At 30.6% G+C, this 21837-nt stretch overlaps 2 protein-coding genes across 5 annotated transcripts in view; both read right to left on the bottom strand.

The window, feature by feature from the left end:
* LOC135804128 (pancreatic triacylglycerol lipase-like) overlaps positions 1-21837 on the bottom strand; it is a 115708-nt gene that overhangs the window by 8278 nt on the left and 85593 nt on the right. The window contains exons 1-3 of one of the 4 annotated variants that reach the window (XM_065317893.1): positions 15209-15589; positions 12721-12764; positions 1212-1571 (exon numbers count right to left, since the gene is read on the bottom strand). In XM_065317893.1, coding sequence (XP_065173965.1) covers positions 1212-1365 — 154 coding nt within the window. In that variant the 5' untranslated portion in view covers positions 1366-1571; positions 12721-12764; positions 15209-15589. Of the gene's footprint in view, positions 1-1211; positions 1572-2501; positions 2876-12720; positions 12765-12875; positions 13074-15208; positions 15590-21837 lie in introns of those variants that run through there. The other 3 variants (XM_065317895.1, XM_065317892.1, XM_065317896.1) reach the window with 3 other exon arrangements.
* Positions 17153-21837, bottom strand: part of LOC135804295 (zinc finger protein 70-like) — a 62999-nt gene continuing 58314 nt past the window's right edge. Inside the window, exons 6-7 of the mRNA XM_065318119.1 lie at positions 20680-20763; positions 17153-19265 (exon numbers count right to left, since the gene is read on the bottom strand). Coding sequence (XP_065174191.1) covers positions 19084-19265; positions 20680-20763 — 266 coding nt within the window. The 3' untranslated portion in view covers positions 17153-19083. The remainder of the gene's footprint in view (positions 19266-20679; positions 20764-21837) is intronic.

Below are 21837 nucleotides of genomic sequence, written 5' to 3'. Positions count from 1 at the left end.
TACTCGTGCGTACTTATACTTGCGCTGTGCAGGTACTTATAAGTGTACTTATTGCGTAATATTTGTCTGTACATACTTATAAACTTTCCCCGTTTTGTTCAAATGTTTGAAAGAGCGAAAAAAGCGAGGCAATTTCGACAGTTTTTACGCGAGTTTCACACGCAAAGCCGCGGAATATGTTAGCGTCGGGTGTAACTAGTCGGTAAATATGTTATTGCATTACATTACGAGTTGGAATCGATCGCGACAAAGTGAAATTGCAAGAAATGTTTGCGAAACACGGCGGAAAACTATTTTTGCTTGTATTGTGCAGTAAAGTTTAAATTAAATTGAGTGAAGTGAATAAAGTAATTGGATTTGTTTAATTTATGACAGTTCAAATCCTGTTAAAGTAAATTGGGCTTGATATCAATGTATCTGGTTGTTATCAGTGTATAATTTAATTGATTATACCTTTAAATTTAAAAAAATTAGTCATTTTTGTTTAATTTTTAGTGATTTAACGAGAAAAAAAGAAAATAATTCAATTCTAATTAAATAAAATTGATTCCATTTATATAAAGTATAAATTAACATATGACTCAAGAAACAACGTCCGTTTTTACTATCTGTTATTATTTCTTAAAGTGTAGTCATACAAAATTTAACCACTTTTGTAGGTGACATATAACATGCGTTCATACTTTTGTTGATAATTACTGAACAACAACACTGATTTAAGTCATCAAAACTATTTCTAAAAGTAGATAAAATTTCCTTTAAAGTGAAGTCATTATAAACTTTCATGAAATAAAACATTATGCTCGTTTTTAATGTTTAATTATTTTTTCAAATGTTTTTAACCTTATTTTTGATTAATTGCAAGTAAATATCGGAAATAATTATAATTAAATTGAATGCTATCATTAAATATTAAATTATCTTTAATTTAACATATGACTCACATTAAAATAACAATTTTATCTATTTTTAATCAGTTATTAACACTGAAAATGAAGTCAGAATTAAATATCGGCTTTAGCAAATCTCGCGTCAAAACTTTTATATTTTTGTGCATAACTATGTTAATAATTCACCGATTTTAATTATCAAAACTATTCCTAAAACTACATTAAATTCTCTATAAAATGATAATTTCATTTTTGTTATCACAATAAATTTATAACCTCAAATTTAATGTTGAAATTAAATTTAAATATTTTTTCACTTACATGGTAGCCATGGTATAGTAACATCAATTTTATCGGATCTAGCCCAAACCAAGGAGTCAAGGATGCCGGCATCTGCCTTCTTGAAGAACAGCAGAACGACGAACGCCGCCAGCGAGTGGCGCAGCGCAAACGCGCGCGTTTCCCAACAGCACATTGCGCCCCGGCACTATGGGCATTACACCATAAGACACCCCAAGACCTTCTCCTGTTTTCTTCCTCCGGCAGCTGAAACTAGTTGACAACTCAACTAGCTCAAACTGCTCTGCTTCTTCTGGCGAACTTAACACTAATAGCAAAATTCACTTGTACGCGTGCACTGTCTTAGAATTTCGAATTTCCAATCTCACAATTTCTTTCGACCTGCAAACAAAACACAAAGAGCATGTCAAACAATGGGAAACAATAATGTACGCGAAAAAATTAGTAAATAAAAACAAAACAGAAGAGAATGACTAACAACGTCATCAAAATGCATTAAAGTTGAATATTTGTACATGCGCATAGTAGCAAAAGATGAAATTGAAAATAATTTATGATGCGGTTTCTTTTTATTGTTTTGGTAATTACACTTCGGTTATTTTCGAATAATTTAATTTACTGACGTCAATTCATTGTTTAATATACAATGAATCCAAAGTACTACAAATACATTAAATATTGTATTAAATTATCAAAATATTAAACCAAACTTTAAAACAAAAAAAATATTTTGTAACATTTTTTACTATATACACGTAAAATCACACATTTTATTTTAAAGTATTAAAAATAGTGTTTTTCAATTTTTTTGAACAATTTTTATTAATTTTCAAACGATTTTGTTAATTTTAAGCTGGTTAATTGCAAATAAAACTCCTTTTATTGTCTTTACCAAACGTTTAAGTAAAAGTTGAATAAAACTAGTTCATTTTACCATTTTCTTGGTTTTTATATAGTTTTACATAATTTTGATAATAACTTCTAAAGTAATAACCTAGCGATATAAATGTAAATAATAATTTTATTATAGAAAATAACACACCAACTAAAACAAATTCCAATTTAGTTTCGCTTCTTGTATTTGATTTGTTGCATGACAACAATTAGTGAAATTGACATTAAATCGAGATATCCGCCCGACGAAAAGCAAAAGTCCGCGATTACATTAGAAAGTGCAAACAGACTCTGCGAGAATGATATCCACCGATGCAAAAGTAGTGCAATGAGAGTGATACACATTTATCGCAATCTCAAAACCCAACACATTCAAAATCACAACAAAAACAACCAAATAAATAAATAAATACTGACCTACTCGCACAAGGAATCCTCACCCAAAAACAAACCAAAACTTTTATTCAATATTTCGTGATGAGGCGTGTGCAAATTTAAATTAAAATTCAACAGAACGTTATCCTTCTTCGCGTATCCAGAACCCTACCAAACTCCAAAAGTTTAACGATCACTGATTCGGACACTGGACGAAGTTCAGGACACTATTTTTAATATTGTATGACGTTGACGGTGATTGAGCGTGATAATCGTTGATTTAGCAGGTGCCAGGAGATAGGTTGTGCACGCGTGGTGATTGTTGGGTTGAGTGTATTTGTGAGTGATGTGTGTGTGGTTGCAAGGAGAGAGGAAAAAGTGCGAACCGCGACGAACGCGCGCCTCACTGCGAATGAGCGGCGACGGCGCGCGGCTGCGACCTTTCTTTGCTCCTGCTTTGCTTCTCCTCCTGCGAGCGCGCGATGACAGCGCCACCTACGAGACGCAGAGTGGATTTGTGTAGGCAGCCGGCAGGCGTTACACAAGCGCCGAGCCAAGATTATGCAAGGTGAAAAGCTTTCTCCTTCTTGAACGCATGCAGGTTTGGTGGTTTGCGTGGTTTTCTCGCTCTTGGTTCATGTAAAAAACAGTGGAAAGAAAATTGTTTTATTTGTTAATAATAACGTTAAGGAATTTATTAATTGTGGTGAGTTATATGTTTTTGTTGGAGTTTTTAATTGTGTTTCAATATGTGAAATTAAAATTGTGTTTGGTTGAGTGGTTTATGAATTATTTGCGAAAGAAAATATTTATTTTTGTTTTTAAATCAAATTTTTTGAGTTTTTACTGAAAAACAAAGAAATTTTGCAGTTTAAACGTATTTTTTGTATAAAATATTATATTTTGTTCTGTTTAATAACAATTTCTTTCAATTCATGATTTTATTTACCATTTATATTCATTTATTCACTATTTTATTTAATAAACAAGAAAACTTATAAATAATTACACATTTTCTGTGTAAATTTTATTACAATCCAAACATTTACTCGCTATTAATAAATAACTATCATTAAAACTCAATAAAAACATCTTTAATCACTATAAATCTATAATTTCTATCTGCTTTTCTTTATTTCTTTATTCCTGACCAAGCATTGAAGTCTCCATGCAATTAAAGTTGCCTATACACTTAAAAACTCAACAAACGCCAAAGAAATTAAAGAAATGTTAAAGAAGTGTGAAGAATTGAAAGGTGAAAAATGAAGCAAAATGTTAAGTAAATGAGTGAGTGTGCAAAGAAAGATTTGTTGATGTCCAGCGGCGTTTAATCGTACTGCGAATACGAACGCGAGCGCGCGAGTTCGACAGCCGGTTCTGGTGCTTGTTGTGCTTGTTTGGGTTGCGTAACAACGAAACGTCCTTGCGTGTCCTAGATTGGCACCCGAAATCGTTTAATGCCGGCCAAACTGGCTCTTGACGCACCGCAAGCATCGTGTAAGTAAGAAAGCATGGAATTCTTTCTACTTTTGCAAAAAGAAGTTTTTATTTGATGTAATTTTTGCACATTTTTTGAAAAATTCTCTTTTTTTACTTCTGCAACCGATTTTTTTACCTAGGAAGCACGTAAAAGTCCTTTAGAATTTGATAACAAAGCTATTCATGAACAAAAAATTCCGAAAAATGTGCAAATAAAATAGTTTTGAGGAGTTTAACATAGAAATTCATTCATTTTTCATTTAAAATTTTTTTCATTTCATTTTTTGGTAATATTTTAGTGCAAAAATGCACAAAATGCAATATTTTAGATGAAAAATAAGTTTTTTGGTGTTAAAATTGCCTGTAGTGATCAAAAATTCAAGTTTTTTTTTTTAAATTGTAGTTTTCAAAAATCCGAAAAACATATTTTTTAGCTTTTTAATCAATTTTTTTGCAAAATAAATAAATAATAAACAAATTGCTTATGGCATTGTATAATACAATAACTACTAATACTATTTAATCAAAATAAATGTATATTAATGTATTTTCCCTCCAAATCAACAAAAAATATAATTTTATAAAAATTAATATTTTGAAATAAAAAGAGAAAATTTAACCACATCACAGGAAATGCAATTTAATTCATTACACAGAAAAAAACACGCAATAAAAATATTTTCACAAATAAATATTTTCTAAAACCATAGAAAATTATTTTTCGTAACGCCAAAACACATCAAACACATAATAAACAAGCACATTCCAACAATTTCCGGTGATCCGGTTATTATTCAAATGAACATAATATTGTTGTTCAGCTCCACCAACAATAGCTCTGCAGCCAATTAACGTAAAGTGTTATAAAATTACAGCGTTAAGTAATTTGGCACATATTCTATTACATAAACAACAAACAAACAAGTAGACAAGCATATCTAAAACGAAATTAACGAACCATCGTGCATTGAGCAAAAAAAAGAAAGAAAGCTTATAAATACGAATTACAAACGAGCATCGCCTAATTGAATTACTTTGATTCGAGGATTTTTTGTACGAAATTCCAAGATGTAATGTAATAACACAAGCGTGATGCAGAACTCAACAAGAACAAAAAAACTGAATAGTGATGGTAACGTTTGGTGCTCTGTAATGCCTGTTACTTACTTCCGTACTTCCGCATAAGAAGTACGAGTAGGTAATTTTTTTCCATGTGTTTCTCATTACGTTACATTACTTTAAATCTTTTTTATAATATTATTACGTTCTGAAACTTATTATAATAATATTATAGTTTGTATTACGTAAAGGTACATTAGCCGGATAGTCATTTTATGATGATTTAAGTGGAAATTAACTTAATGTTCTTATTATTCTTATTAATTTTTCAAAAAATTAAATTTGCAGTAAAATATAAAATCAGCAATAACTCCTAAAGTAGAAGAGATAGAAGTTTTATTTTTAGATTTTCAGGTTTATTATAGAATAGAGAACATAATCCCATTAAAAATTATTTAATATTTGTGATAATTGTTAATTTAAAGACAAAAAAATTGTAATTTTTCTCATTTATAACTGCAAAAGTAAAAGTCATACCAAAAATAATTTTTCTCTTTTGGTAGATGGAAGTATAAAGGCAGTAATTAAATGTAATTGTACCTAGCCTCTATTTTTAATTGCACTTAGTTTATTCTTAAATTAAATCCAACTTTTCTTTAAATTTTAATTTTTTTCTTTTTCAAATGATCAAAAATGTCATTTTTTTGTTTGAATATTGAAAACAATTAATTATGCCTGATTTAAGCTTTGAATTGTAGATAATTATGGATAATTACTGAACCTAAACGGCCAATACCACGCATCGATTCGGATAATAAGCATATCGTCTGCGATTGAAATCGAAAACAAAATTTCAATTACACTTACTCTTACTTAAATACTCTTTACTTGCTTTACTACAACTCAAAAAAAGAAACAAGCATTTAAAAAATAAAGCAATTGTTTTCAACTTAGCATTTTTGAAACGTTTCGAAAAAGAAAGTTTATTAAGCATATTAAGTGCAACTAATGTCGGTTTGCGCGGCAGATAGACCAGAGATAATCAAAAAACATTTTACTACTTCGAAGAGGTCTACCAGTTCACTTCAAATCGTCGAAACTCAATTTTGATTTGACTTAAGTACCTATGTTCCAAAGAATCACGTACATGGTTAGATAGATAGTTACATAGATAAAGAAATAGAAATAAGAAAGAAATAGTTGTTGTTGCTACTCATAATTGTGTATGAGTTTCATGTTTTGATGTTGTGATGGCACAAAAGTTACAACATAATGAACATAAGAAACATAAGCGAAGAAAGGAAACGCAAAAAAGGAAGTGACCGTTACGCCATAGACGGAATTACGGGAAAAGTGTATGTGGCTGTAATTTGGTTATTATTACAGAATTATTGTTAGATTACGAGTGGGACCTAAGCGTGTTTATTACATGGATTACAGTTATCTATTTAAAATGACATAAAATTAAATGTAGTGTTTATTAAATTTTCCTTTCTAGAAAAATTGATTAGAGCGTGATTTTCGTAATTTAAAATTTTATGAGAAAAATATGAGAATATTAAAAGCATTTGGTTTTATATTTTCAAATTGTTTTAAGTAAAAATAACATTTAATTCAGAAAATTTATGAAATTAAAAAAAAATAGAGTTGTGTTAGTTATAACAGTTATAACTCGAGAACGGTTTGACAGATTTTGATCATCTATAGTTTATTTGATTTGTTTTTATCTCGAATAGAAGAATAACTATTAAAATATTAAAAATTATTATTTAAACAGTTATAAATTGATGATTAAAATTGTTATAGAGATTTAATAATAGTTATAGTTAAATAATTGATTTGAAGATGGCGCTAATGTGCATTGTTAGCATTTCTCTTGTCATTAAACTAAAATTGGTAAATTTTATTGATAAAATCAACACATATTTAGTTTTTACAAGAAAATTAAAATTAATTACATTTTTACTAAAAACCACAACTACAAAGTTCCAGGCAAAAGCAACACAACGCAAATTCTGATAACAAATAAAATTAAATCAACTTTAAATATTAATATTATTAATATTAATCAATAATCCGTACTTTGTGTTCCATGAAAAGGCGGAAATTAAATCCCGAGCAACCCAAGCAAAACAACACTAAATTTCACTTGACGTTTGGAAAGGTAATTGTCTTAGATATTAACACTCCTCCATTAAAAAGATCACCTTTCATTATCATAAAATGTCTTTCCCGTCGATCGATAAATAATCACCGGTCAATGCCATAAAACCAACGTCGTAGTCATTAAACTTATTATATATGGTTACTGATTTATTCACCACTCTGACAGCCAGCATGCTCAAGCACAAACGCAAAAAGAAACACATTTCAATCAATTTGCAACGATTTACACGTGCGCAATTTTTCCCAAGTTGAAAAACTCGCAAGATTAAATGCATTACAAGTGGATTTTAATGATGCGCACTCGCAACTGCGCGAGAATGTTAGTAAAATGCGGCTTTGATTCGACAGTGTCTTACGCGCCGGTCGGAAAAAGAGAAATTTCCTGTAAATCTCGCTGTTTACTGCCTGTTCGACGCGCAGGCGACGCATAAATTTTCCCTGATGCTGCAAGCCGCAGAAAAACGTTTGGGTATTTTTGCGCGCGGATTTGACTGCGAGTATACCGAGGACATGGAAGGTTACATATCCGCAACTTACTGAAAGTAATAGTAGATGCTTACAATCTTTGCAAATGCTTTCAATTCTCAGATGTTTGGTGTAATACATGTCTAATGGAGGTAATTAGTAATATATTGGCAAAGTGAATGGCGAGAGGTGAATTTATTACCAGAAAAACTAAAAAAATGTAAATTATTATGTGTCGCCATCTGCTAAGTACAAATGAACAACATAACATAAGAAAATTTACGTGTAACTGGTTGCATATTAAGTTTTCTTTAGTAAAAAATTTTAAATCGTTATATCTCGAGAACCAATAAAGTTAAAACAAAATTTCTTTCACTATTTTATAGATAAATACTTAAACTAATAAATTCGTTAATATTGTAAATTTTGTACTAAAAATGTAGACGATACACGCGTTTAAACATTGCAAAAAATTTTTTTTGCATGAAATCAAAAGTTTAACTAATTTATTTCAATATGAAAAATAATAATAATTAAATTAATTTTAACAACAATATATACCCACATAACCCACCTTTAATTTGATACTAAATTTAATAAAATCCAATGATTAGTTAAAAAGTTATAAGCAAACTAATCAAAAACAAGTTTATTAACAAAAATCCCCTCTGAAATTGATTAAAATTAATATAAAAATAAACATAAAAATACTTGAGTGTAAAATTTACGAGTTTACGATATAAAAGTTACATAATTGTTGCTAAAATATGCACGAGCGACATTTTAAAATTCTCATTAATCGCCGCTTGAGCGAATGTTGTCCGCTGTGAACAACGCAATTGGAAAGAGTTTCAAGTTTATGTAGGTCAGGCACACGACGCATTCCTTCAGCTTCCAGCCAGTATACACACACACAACACCTATACCAACATAAAAATATTACATGCACGAACAAACAACAACAAATTCTCTCGGCGCAAACCAGTTCCGACAAACAAACAACAAATCATTTCTCATTTCTTCGTATTCGTGTTTTTTGCTTGATTTTCGTGCCCAGTAGCGCTGAGTTAAACGTTAAACACTTCCTAGTGTTGCAGGTTACCAGTTGGTACGAGCCGGCCGAGTAAAACTCGTGAAGAAGGAAAAGAAGGCAGAGAAGAAAGGCGCGATGTGTGCGCTTTTTTTGCTTCATAATTAAACGCACGATTACATCACGCGTTGATTTCAATAGGATATTGCTCGGATAGGAAGTCGCTGGCCGGTGAAGCCAGATGAGTTTGCAGAGAAGAGAGATGTGATTAAAGAAGCTGGCTGGCTGTGATTGACGGCGTAATCAATTAAAAACGAGGAAATATCGCACGGGACGCGTGCGCATGATCGAACGCACAATGCCGATAATTGCGAGTAGGTACACACGAATGCAAAACGCAGAAAATTAAAATTAATGATTTCTTAGCAGCGCAGCATCCGATCACTCAATCAAACGCAAGTTTGTTGTGTAAGATCAGGAAGAATGTTTATCTGTGGAAGATATATTGTGCAATATGTGAAGAAACAACGATTTTATTCATTTTTTAAAAGAATATTAGTTTTGTTAATTGTTTAATTTAAAGATAATGATAAGAAAACATTGTTTAGTCTGTTTTTAAAATGAAGGTAAATGCTAATAATAGTAATGCACTGCAGCGCCATCTCGGATTCACTTATTTAGCTATAACTATGATTAAATATCGAAACCAACTTTCATCCTTTATTTAACGCCAATTAATAAAATTTTTTTTAAATTTTAATAGTTATTGTTCTATTCGAGATAAAGACAAATCAAATAAATCATAGATGATCAAAATATGTCCAACCGTTCTTGAGTTATAAATGGTGTAACTAACACAACTTTGCTTTATACTCAATATTGATGCTTATAAGGCTTTTTTTTAACTATAAGTAAAATTTTACAAATGTTTGATTCCTGAAAGCCATTTCAACAAATTTTACTACTTTTGATGATTAAAAATGAAAAATTACATAAAACAATTTAAAAAAATGTTTTTATAAATATGTATCCTATGTACTTATTGATCAATTAAATTATGGTATAAACACGCATTTATAATTCCAAAAAATCATTTGTTGTTGTTGATATTAGTTTACATACATTTGAAAGACTAGGAAGTGTTTTAAAATGACCTTTGGCGTTGCGTTGCATGAAAGCACTTTTACATTAACATTTCGCTTTGAAAGTGAATGCAATCGATAACGGCGAGTGGAGTACATTTACCTACGGTTAATAATCCATGGCCTCAAGATCGAAATCAACAAAAAATACAATTTTTCAATTTTTAACTTTTCAATTACTAAAATCCACTAAAATTGCGCTCGAATAAGTATTTAATTTCCAGAGTAAAAAATAAGTAATTTTTTAAATAAATAATTATAACGGTTTGATGATTACGTAACGTTTTGGTATGTAAACGTGCATAATGCAAAGTGTAATCAAATAATCAGCAGAAAAAAACAACAACAACAACAAGAACAAGAATAAATAATTGCGAGTGCACAGGTACACGCCTCGGAGACGTTCATAACAAGTTATGATTTATATACGGAGTTATACAGAGTGTTACAATAAAAATAAATTAAAAACAGAACTTTTATTATTATTACTAATGTTATTAGTAATATAATTGGAAATAAGATTTTATGTCTATGTTATTAGTGGTGTTATTAGTGGTTTTATGTTTTATTTATCGCTTTTGTTTATGTTGGTAATGTTTAAAACACTTTGCATTTGCGTGAGAGATTGCAAGGCATGGCATAATACATAATTGCCGATAAAATTCGACACAAGTTCGGCTGGCGCCAGCGTTCAAACTTTCTTCTTTCTTCGAAAAATGCGTCTACCTGTTCAACTCCAAAAATAATGTTAATAACATTATTCAGTGCTGGATTTAATAAATAAATACATATATTTTTCGTTTAAAATACATAATTTTTAATGAAATTATGCTTGATTTTGTAAATACGAAATGTTGGTTGCCTACACCGATGGGACAATTAATAAAATGTGATATAAAATTAATTTTTTCTACTTTCATCTTTAAAACACGATTTTGAGCCACATAAAGTGATACTTAAAACACGGACTAAAGTCGTGATTAAAGTACTTTAGTCATGGGCTTTAGTCACAGGGTGGAGCTAGCGTCTGCGCATTTTCCTGCGGTGCAGCACAAGACCAATACTAAAAAATATTCTAACGATACTAACATATAGATGGCGCTACAAATTGAGTATAATTTAACTTAAAATTTTTATTTTTTAAATTTAAATAATTTTTAGTACTGTCCTGTCCAATGACAATTTATAACAAAATATACACATTTATTTCTCTTTCGTTTCATTTCTTTACTTTTTAATTTCAACTTTTTTTACTTTTACTCACTAACATCTGACTAACTAGTAATGTAGTAACTACGAGTATAGTAACTTCACCAGCCATAATTATATGCATGCATAACTAATTATAATCCCATAAAAACCACATGAGTTCATAATCGAGCGCATTCGGTTAATTGCCGAGTAAAAACGTTCGAAGCGCAAGGCTGTAATTAAAAACCGAATCAAAATGTTTTACAGTTGATAAATTCCAGCCGAAAATCAAGTTTCAGGCAAGTTTATTATTTAGTATTTTTGTATTTAATACTTTACATGTTTATGACTTTATTTTTTCATTTAGATTGAGTAATAGACATTTTAGACATATTTATAATCATGAATTATTAGTGTAGAAAGAAAAGTTATTTATTTCTCCTGTTATTTTAAAAGTAATTAAAGAAATTGGCGTAAAATTACAAAAAAATTAAATTATTTATTCCTAAATCAAATTTACAGCAAAATTTTGAACATAACCACATTTTATGAACCAAATTTGTATCGATTATTGGAGAAATTATGAAATATGATTGAAACATCATGTTCGGCATTTATACCGCAAGTCAAAATCCTTTAAAAATTGAATTTCTTTAAATTTTTTAAAAATTTGCAAAAAAAAATTTTTTTTCAAATTTCTAATATAAAATTCAATAAAAATAAAAAATAAACTAAATGTGGATAAAACGTAGTATTCCATTTATTTCTTATTGTAATTAATAAATTTATTAACCTTAAAAGGAATATTTCTACTTTATATTTCCTGTTATTAATATTTTTATTTTATTTCCATTTTATTATTAACTTTTAAATTTCTATTCCATCGATTGATATTATTTGCTCAACCATAACATAATTAATTACACAGACCTTAATAAAGACTTAAATGGCAGTCAACGCGCGTATCGTCATTCACTAATTAAATGGCGATTGGTTTCAAGGCGATAATTACCATATCAAATTCGATTTAAATGTTCAGCGATATTAAATGAATCGAGTGATAATGATAAAACGTGTGCCAATCAATTACAAATCAATCGCAATAATTTGTGTCACACCGACGACGCAACATGAGCAATCCATGCCAATTTCCAATTGCGGCGCGGTGGATCAGTGCCAAATTGTTTATTGCTAAATTGCACACATTCTAATGCATGTATTCACGCGCACGTTTAAATTCATTAAGAAATAAAAATGCGATTTTGAAATATGGTGAGATTTCCATGTGGTGTTAGTTTTCTAAACTGTGTTTTCATGTCAGGCAAATGTCTCAATGTATAATTATAATATTAAACAATTTAACATATATTATGTTATTAACAAGGAACTGATTTTGTTTGCGTTAACTTTAAGTGGAGTTATGGTTGCCTACAATGAAGTGACAATTAATAAAATATGCTATAAGAATGATTTTAACTTTACAAACGTCTCAAACACACTTCAAGAACAGAATTTTCATCACAAATTGTGTAAATAACTCACATTTGTTTATATTTACTTACACTTTTTGCTTACTTAGATACACCGAATTAACTATGTTTTACAGCGTGATTACAAAATAAATTATTGGTAACTAACTGAAGGTAGGTAGTACGTGATAAATAGAAAACTTGTTTATAAACAGAAAATGTAAATTTGACCGAAAAATATAATTGAATCATAAACTTACCCGTGTACAGCTTATCGGACTGCCAGGCACAACGACTGCTGTAACTAAACGAAAACATAAATAAAAATAAAAATAGTACATAGGTACAATTGAATTATGTTATAATTAACAATCAACACAAAATAAACAATCTGTGCGGTTAAAACAATACTAACACGAGCCTGATGGATCTTCCTGAATGGGGGCGATATATATCCGATTAATTTAGTAACCGACACTAAACACAACGCCGAGAGCAGAATGTTATCAAATCCACTATCACGTAAATTGTAATATACATAACAAACGCGATCAAAAACCGGCATTTCCGAATATTAAACAAATTACTACACTCTCAAAGTACAAATAAATAGTATATTACAATTACAGAGTATATTATACATTCGAGTTAACACAAATTTAGAATATTCAAGTCCGAATAAACGACCGGCACGAAACTGGCTGCAATCCACCGATAGTGCATGCCGAAACTGCGTAAACAACTACGGGACAGCATACGATAAGAAAGCAAGAGGTGCGCAAAAACGGCGCGTCGAAGGCACGCGACCTTGTGCGCGAATTTGCAATATGCACAATACCTGTGATTAAAACTAAACTAGACTTCGCTGCATGCAGCAAGTTGATGCGGCGCTAGAAGACAGCGCGCGGGACACATGCGCTAAAAACGTTGTTTACACCGCATCGCAGATAACAGTATTGAATACAAAACTGTTCACGTTTGTTGATAAATATAAAAATAAGCCGTATAACTCGATTTTATGATTTTGAGGGCATCCTAGTGCCATCTATGAATGCGACAGATACTAGTCCCACAATTTAGACAATTATAAACAATAATTAATGTTTCCGCGTTTTTCCACTAAAAGCAATAGCAACCAACGAATTGCAGATTATAAAAGACAGGAAAATTCTCTATCAGATAAAAATATAAAATAATTATATTTCATAGAGTAAAAGGTTAAAAACCGCGACTAGAAGTGCTAAAAAGTGACATTTTTCAATTTTGGCCCATTTTATTCAATCGCGAATATCTCGTAAACTAAAAGAGATAATTAGGATCTGATCCCAGCATCTTAATCTACGGACTAATCTCTATAAGATAGGCTATTTAAAACAGAAATCTGAAAGATGAAATTATCATTCTTAAGAAAAAATTGCCAAGGGAGGGTGCTTGATACTTTTTTTCGACGATTTTTGATAATTAATATCTCTTAAACTAAAAGCGACAGGAATCAACCAATTGCTGATTATGAAAGATTGTAAAATTCTCTATCAGATAAAAACTAAAAATAATTATAATTTCTATAGCAAAAGGTCGAAAAACGCGACTAAAAGTGCTAAAAAGTGACATTTTGCAATTTTTGCCCATTTTATTCAATCGCGAATATCTCGTAAACTAAAAGAGATAATTAGGATCTGATCGCAGCATCTTAATCTACAAACTATTTTCTATAAGATAGGCTAGGGAAATCTAAGAGATAAAATTTTCAATCTTAAGAAAAAATTGCCAATTGCTTGATACTTTTTTTTGACGATTTTTGATAATTAATATCTCTTAAACTAAAAGCGATAGTTACCAGCGAATTGGTGATTATGAAAGACTGTATAATTCTCTATCAGATAAAAATATAAAATAATTATTTTTCCTACAGTAAAAGGTCGAAAAACGCAACTAAAAGGGCTAAAAAGTGACATTTTTCAATTTTTATCCATTTTATTCAATCGCGAATATCTCGTAAACTATAAAAGATATATACGAACAGATTTCAAATTCTTAATGAACGTAACATTTTCTACAAGATAATTAAAATGCATATAAATGAAATTTATTCCGTAAAATGAAATTAATCACCCATGTACGGTGCCCTGAACATGAGTCTCTTTTATCGATATCCTGCTACGGAAAACCGAATGAGACAAAACTATACAATTGCGTTTAATTACACTATATCTAAATAAACACGGAAAATCAACGTTCTTGGCATATTATGACATATGAATTTCGTGGGATAAAAGAACCACAAACGTGACTATTGCACTTTTAGTGCACTTTTTCCTTTTCGCCCTTTTTTGAATTACGAATATCTCTTACTTGTATATTTTTGCTAATTTTTTTGTGTTTGCTATTTACTAGCGATTAGCGATTATCATCGGCCCTGACCGTAAAAATTATTTTGTAACTTATATCCATCACAAAACCTCAAAATATATGTTTGCAAATATATTAACACATAAAATTATAACTTTGTTTTAAAAATGTTTAAACCGCCTAAATAACCACAAAATTAATATACATAAAATAAATTAGTTAACATTTAACATTCACGTCGAAAGTTTAATTTAAACATAATAATTACCAACTCTCTTATAATATACGCATGTAATTGCCGTTAATATCCAGTATGAAATAAGTTGTAATGTTGTATATTGCAAGTTAAAAATGAAATCATGTAGAAAATTACTGCGTAAATAAACATAACAAACTCACACGCTTTGCAGCTGCAAATCACTTCCGAATTCGTTGTTTCGCCAGCCATTCCGTTAACAATTTCTTTAAGTTTACTTAACTTGGCACAACATCACTTAAAACCCCTCACAACACATTTGCTTAACACAATCTGCACTTTAACCTACAATATTTTAATGTTTGTAAATTTATTATTTGTAAATTAGTATTTGTAAAGAACCACTTATTTAAGGTTATAACTCACAAATAAACATGAATAAATCAGAGTTGTTGAGAACATGATAATTATAAAGTCTGTGTTTTTGTTTGCTACCGTTTTGTTTGACGACTGTGACGAACCTGAGCAAGGTGACATTTCTTCACTTCACGCATTGCATCGCACTGCATTACATTAGTTCACTTTCTCTACGTAATATCGCGCCCACGTCGCACATTCTTCACGTTGATTCGCCATGCCTTGATACTCGTACATTGTTTACGAATGACAACAACAACAACACACTACAATGCAACTCATGAATTCAATTAATGTATGCATACATTCATACATGCAAAATAGTGTAATTATAAACATATGAAGATAAATGCATTGCAAAATTATAATTGTGTGTTAATAAAGTTTTAATTATAATGTCATATGTCAAATGTAATTTTTTAGAAATAATATGCAATTCTGCGAATAGAAATTATGTGTGATTAATTGAGACACTCGGTAGTTGTCTGTGTACCACGCACGCAATCCACATAATCGGAAGTGAACGAAAGCGCAAGTGTTGCAACGCTCACTTCTTCGTCGTGAGTGAATGTTATGTAGTCGAATGTTAATAGTAAGAAAAAAGCAAAAACAGCCACAAGCAAGCGGGCATTACCGCAGGCAGAAACAGTAACAATATATGAATGCTCAGGAATTTACGATTATCTTCCGGTTTTGTGTTATGCTTTTATACATTCAATTTTCTTTAATTGACTGTGAGACATTTATATACTCGTATCGTAATAATATAAATTGTTGTTATATTTTCTTCAATTTAATATATTTACCTTGTTGTGAATTTGTTTTGAAGTTTTTTTGTAAAATTGCCACAAGCATTACAAAACGATAAAATCGTATAGTTACGATCAAAATAAACAACACATTTATCTATTATTGTGTATTTTATTTGAACTTGTTCAAGGATTTATAAATTTTTATAACTCCTGGCGTCCTCTAGGTATGAAGTAGGAAACAACTTTGTAATTGTAATACTCGTTCAGTTGGGAACCTGTTATCGCCGTGGCCTTGCTTCGCCGTGCGTCGATTTGCGATAGCAAAGTGTTTATTTGTATGTAAAATAATTCAGTTTAATATTATTTAATGAATAAATTAATGATTTTGATGCGGTAAATGAACGCGAGTCTAAAAAATGGGTTGCCTATAGTAAATTGTTAAAAACACTTAAAAATTCTTGAAATATTTCAATTTTGGTATGAATAAACAATGTTTATTTATAGTAATTATTTGATACATAATAAAAATATATAAAGCTTAAGTTATACTTAGTATAACGTTTTATGAACATAAAAACAATATATTTCATCGTGAAAGATGTTATATATGTTGCCTACCTCAAATCATAATAATTTAAGAAATATAAAGTTAATTTCAAATTGTGTTGTTTGTTATTGTAGGAAATATGATACACAAAGATAAACAATGTAAACAGAAAATAAATAATATGTATTTTACAAAAGAAACACAATTATTCTTTAAATATTTATTAATTGTTTAAATATTCAAAAATATGATCTAGTGACATTTTAATTTAAAAAATATATATTTATATCGTTTAAACTAGAAAATAATAATTATACAAATACAAATAAACATTTATAAACATATACATGACTAGACATGTTCAAACTAAATTGTTAAGTTGTTAATAAAATAATATAAATTATTTTTCTAAACAATTAAAGAGCTAAAATAATTGAGCTTTTCAGTGGTGTGCATTTTACATAAAATATAAATAATATTAAACTAAACTTATCATTAACAAATTTAAATTTTACCATTTTATAAATAAAGCAACAATTTTGTTACTATTTCTTGGTTTTAAATAATAAATCAATTGAATTTTATATCATGATGAGTTCTTACTTGAATAAATCAATTTTAACGACTTGACAAAAAACTAAAAAATAAAAACAAGCGATGCATAGTGATCCATCATGATATCGACGCATAACAAGATGGACGACATTACCCACGACGCGACTTGTTTCACCGATGTCGCTAAGAATATGTCACGTGGAATTATCCGCCGTCGAGCGTGAAATCAACTCCGAAGATGAAATGACGCCGCTGGGCGCTGGATACATCGATTTCACGTTAAATCACTCAAAAAAAAGCAGCGCCAACATCGTCAGAACGAAAAATTGTTCGTCGTTAGATAGCGATTGAGTTGTCGCGGTCGTAGTAAAAAGGACACTTTGTATGTGCCGTCGCGGGTCGCGTTGATGTTCGAGTTGGTTTATCTTGTTAGCGGCCGCCTTAATTGGTGACTGGAGAATGAGAACGAGAACGAACTCGTAAAGTCCGCCGAAGACATCGTCCTCAAGCATCGAGCATCGGGCGATCGGCATCGTAAAGTCGAAGAGGTTATAAACCCACTCATTCATAAACATTTATATAATGTGATTTGTTATTTAATGACTTTTTTTTAATTTTTGCAGATTTTTGAAAATCCGCCATTTTGAATCGAATAAATGTTAATTCTATAGTGGACGACATTTTTAATAGCTTTTATAACAAAATCATTCAGATTTTCAGTCAAATTTTGTTGCTTTTTATCAAAATTTGTGTTTTTTTCAAATTTTTAGTAAAAATATAATTAATTTTTATTTTTTCTTCAAGATTTAGTACGAAAAATGCTAATAATGCACTTTAGCGTCATCTCAGATTGAATTAATTAGTTATAACTATGATTGAACCCCAATATTAATTTTCATCCATTATTTAACACCCTGTATATAATAATTGTGGATATTTTATTATTTATTCTCCTATTCCAGTCAAATATGAATCCAAAAAATCATAAAGCATCAAAATCTGTCCAGCCGTTCTTGAGTTATAAAGGTTGTAACTAACAAAACGTTGTTTTCAATAGAAATTATAATGAATTCTCTGTACCGTGGCCATTTTCTATTGTTTTTCGTCCCTCTATCAATATTCCAATATGTTTTCCTTTACTTCAAACGTTATTTTATTGTTTTAACGTTTTTCCACATGAAATCAACACTAATTACCAATTTAACCTCAATTTTAACAATTCCCAGCTTAAATACTCCCATGATTGACATTTCTGAAACCCTGCGTCCCAGGATCAACTTGTTCGACTTCTCCAAGTGCCTTACGGTTGTTTAGCTTAGAAACGCAATGCTTTATTGCCTGTCTTTTAACTCCTTCATCCTCTACGGACGATTAACCTCAAACGTAGGGCCGATTACTGTCCAAAGTCTTTTCTCCTTCGATCCAATTCAGGTACGATGCAGGTCTTTTGCCTCTCGTTCGAATACCAACATCGTGAACTCAAATAAAACCATTAATTCGTTCTCGTCCGATGCGTTCATTCATAAAATCAAAGTGTACTTAAGGCATTAATGCCTAATGCGACTTAACGCACGTAAGTATCGAGTGTCGAATTATAAATTTAAACATTTACGTTGAATGCGTTGTGATTGACGCGTGTATAAAACGAAATTAAATTCGTTTAAATATTTACATTCGTTATAAGTATGAAATATCGAATATTAAAGTGACTATGGATAAATATAGATATAAAATGTGCTTATGGTGTAACTATACAAATATACATTAAATATTTAAATAAATAAAATAAGATTTGCGGCGTTTTGTTTCATTCTGGAGAACTTTCATCAGCAGAATCATCAAAACTGGTTTTTGCATCGCGACACGTTGAGCATACTGTTTTCATTTCGTCAGTATCGTCGCCATTTTGTGTATTTTCATCTTCGTTGGTAGTTGGTACACTAGGGATGAACTTTTGATTGCAACGTGTGCATTCCTCTTGAATTTCACCTAAAAATATACAAAATATTAATTAATTTAACTTAAAAATTAAAGTAGCGCCATCTATGAATGATTAGTTAAAATTAACAATGTCAATATTACTAATTTTAAGGTTAAATATCAAATTATAAAAAAAAACAATAGATAACAGCTTAAAGTTGTGTTTAAAGTCAATTAATTACTTAAAAACAAGTTTTTTCATATTTTTGTCTTAATATCAATGAAAATTGATAATAAAATCAGTTTTATTAATTTTTACAACTGGCAACCATCGCCATCTATCTTAAACTAGTCAAAATCGTCAAAAATTTGAATAAATTTAAGTTTTTGTGTGAAACATTCTTTTTATCTTAATTTAAAACAGATTTAACGCGCATTTATGTTTTTCCCACGAAATACGCATAAATCCAACCGTAAGTAGCCATAAAATTTTGTCGGAATTACCCTGACTCCACCCTGGGCACCCTGGGCACCATGGCGCCTTTGTACACATCAAATTCATGCATTGTCTCGGCTTAAAGGGCTTTACTTAATGTCCTGGTGTTAGGTAATTGGTGCACACGAAATTATTCCATGAAATTACACATTTCCTGATGCAGACGAAAAATTAAATGACACGCCATCCGAAATAATACCATACTCCAGCAAACATGACCACAATTTTTGATGCAAGTACATTATGGTCAAGAAACCAGGTATAAAACATATTCAACATAGTTTTAATACGAAATTCGTTCATCCCTCGAATTTGTGTGGAAATTTAAGCATGGGTGCTAGAGGCTATGTCGCTAGACATCTTACAGGAGGGTAATTTCAGCGTCTAGCTTCCAACTTCAAGATCCGCATGGTTCGAGACCACCGCCCGCCATTACCGATAATTCCCGCCGATGGGCAACGCTTCGGCCAATTTAAATTGCATTAGGCCGTTGCGCGTCCGCATTTAATTTCATACAAATCACAAAACGCCGGCCTAATGTATTATTCAAAAATCCCGCTGGAGATGCCCGAGTCATAAATATTCAGCGCTCCCTTCAAATGCCCTTTATCTTTGACTCAGAATGGAAGCAGCTCAAAACACAATAAAAAACCCACGGCAAAGAAGCCACCCGAAATTATGTAAATTTGCACAATTCGATTCCGAAATTCAAACACACAAAACTTCGCGTCCGATTCAGATTTCATGTTTAATGCATTCTGGAGGAGGAATCTGCTCCGGGTTATATGTGTGTGTGGAGAGGATGCGTTTCGGCAAAGACGAGAAGGCCGAATTGTATCACGCGAATGCGCATTTAATTGTAATTGATGAGCTTTTAATCATTTTTTACGCAAATTTCTGCATACAAAGTTTTTAATCATTTAATTGCGGCTTGCGGATGGAAATCGATTAGAATTTTTTTATAGGTTGATGGTAGATGATGCTTACCTTCGTGGGTTTTCATATGGGCACGTAGGTTGCACGCCAACGCGAATTTCTTGCCGCATAATTCGCACGCGTGTGGTTTATCTCCTGAAACAAGCAAAAAATTCAAATTTAAAAATGCGAAAAATGTGAAGAAATTAATTGACAGGTGGTTTTATAATCGGAATAAATCATAAAGTAAAAGGAATAAAATTTTCGTTTAAAATGTGTTTTGTTAAATCAATATTAGCGAGGTTGGTAGCGTTTTTTGTGTCGTTATAACTTACATAACCTCAAAGATATAGAAGTAATAAAAAATAAAAAATTTGGGATTTTTAATACAAAAGTTTAAAACGTCATAACTTTTTCAATTTTAAAGGTATTGATATGATTTAAACGAAATAATACTCAGAAATTATTAAACTATTTATGGTTAAAATTTTGTTAATGCAGTTATTAAAGTATTTGAGTTATTGCCAAAAAACTCACACAAAACATAAAAAACAAAAATTTTACAAAACAAAACAAAATTAAAATAACTTCGAAAGTTTTAGTGCTAGAAACAAAATTTAAAATGTATTTTAAAGAGGAATAACTACTCTTTCTTGAATATAAAAAATATTTTATAAAATTATTATAACCTAAAAATTACAGCTTGTCAAACTTAGAAAAACATTTTTTTCGAATAATTTTTTTCTTTAGTTTATTTTTATAACTTTTTTCTTTAATATTTAATTAAAATACTGTAGACTGCATTTCTCGTGATCGATCATGCCGTGAGTGAGAGTTCAAGTTCATCGGGGACGCAACGAAGCATTCATAATTCGATGGTTTCACGGTTTCATAAAGATAAATAACGAATCGTATAGAAAAACTTGTCGCTGTGTTCATCTTCATCGTCGCCGTTTATAATGATTCCCATCGATCATCCAAAGACACAATCCTCAACATCGATACCTACTTGATTTTCCATGCTAATTAAACCACAATATTTATTTTTAAAATTAATTTAATACCACTAAAATATTTTCTGAAATAATCTTAGGTTGAAAATGATGCAAATTAAAATTCTTTTTTGAAATGGTCGACCACATACGCATGGGAATCCAGCTCCCTGGCCTGTCGTCTTCGTCGCGATGCCATTGTTCTTCAACGACGCGACGGCTCGCAGCGAAGAAGCGC

This window comes from Atheta coriaria, unplaced genomic scaffold, assembly GCF_025399875.1.
Source record: "Atheta coriaria isolate IRGN ID8LTWV9N9 unplaced genomic scaffold, Caltech_Dcor_3.1 hic_scaffold_3_pilon, whole genome shotgun sequence".
Lineage (NCBI taxonomy): Eukaryota > Metazoa > Arthropoda > Insecta > Coleoptera > Staphylinidae > Dalotia > Dalotia coriaria.
This window is presented reverse-complemented; position numbering and strand designations above follow the sequence as displayed.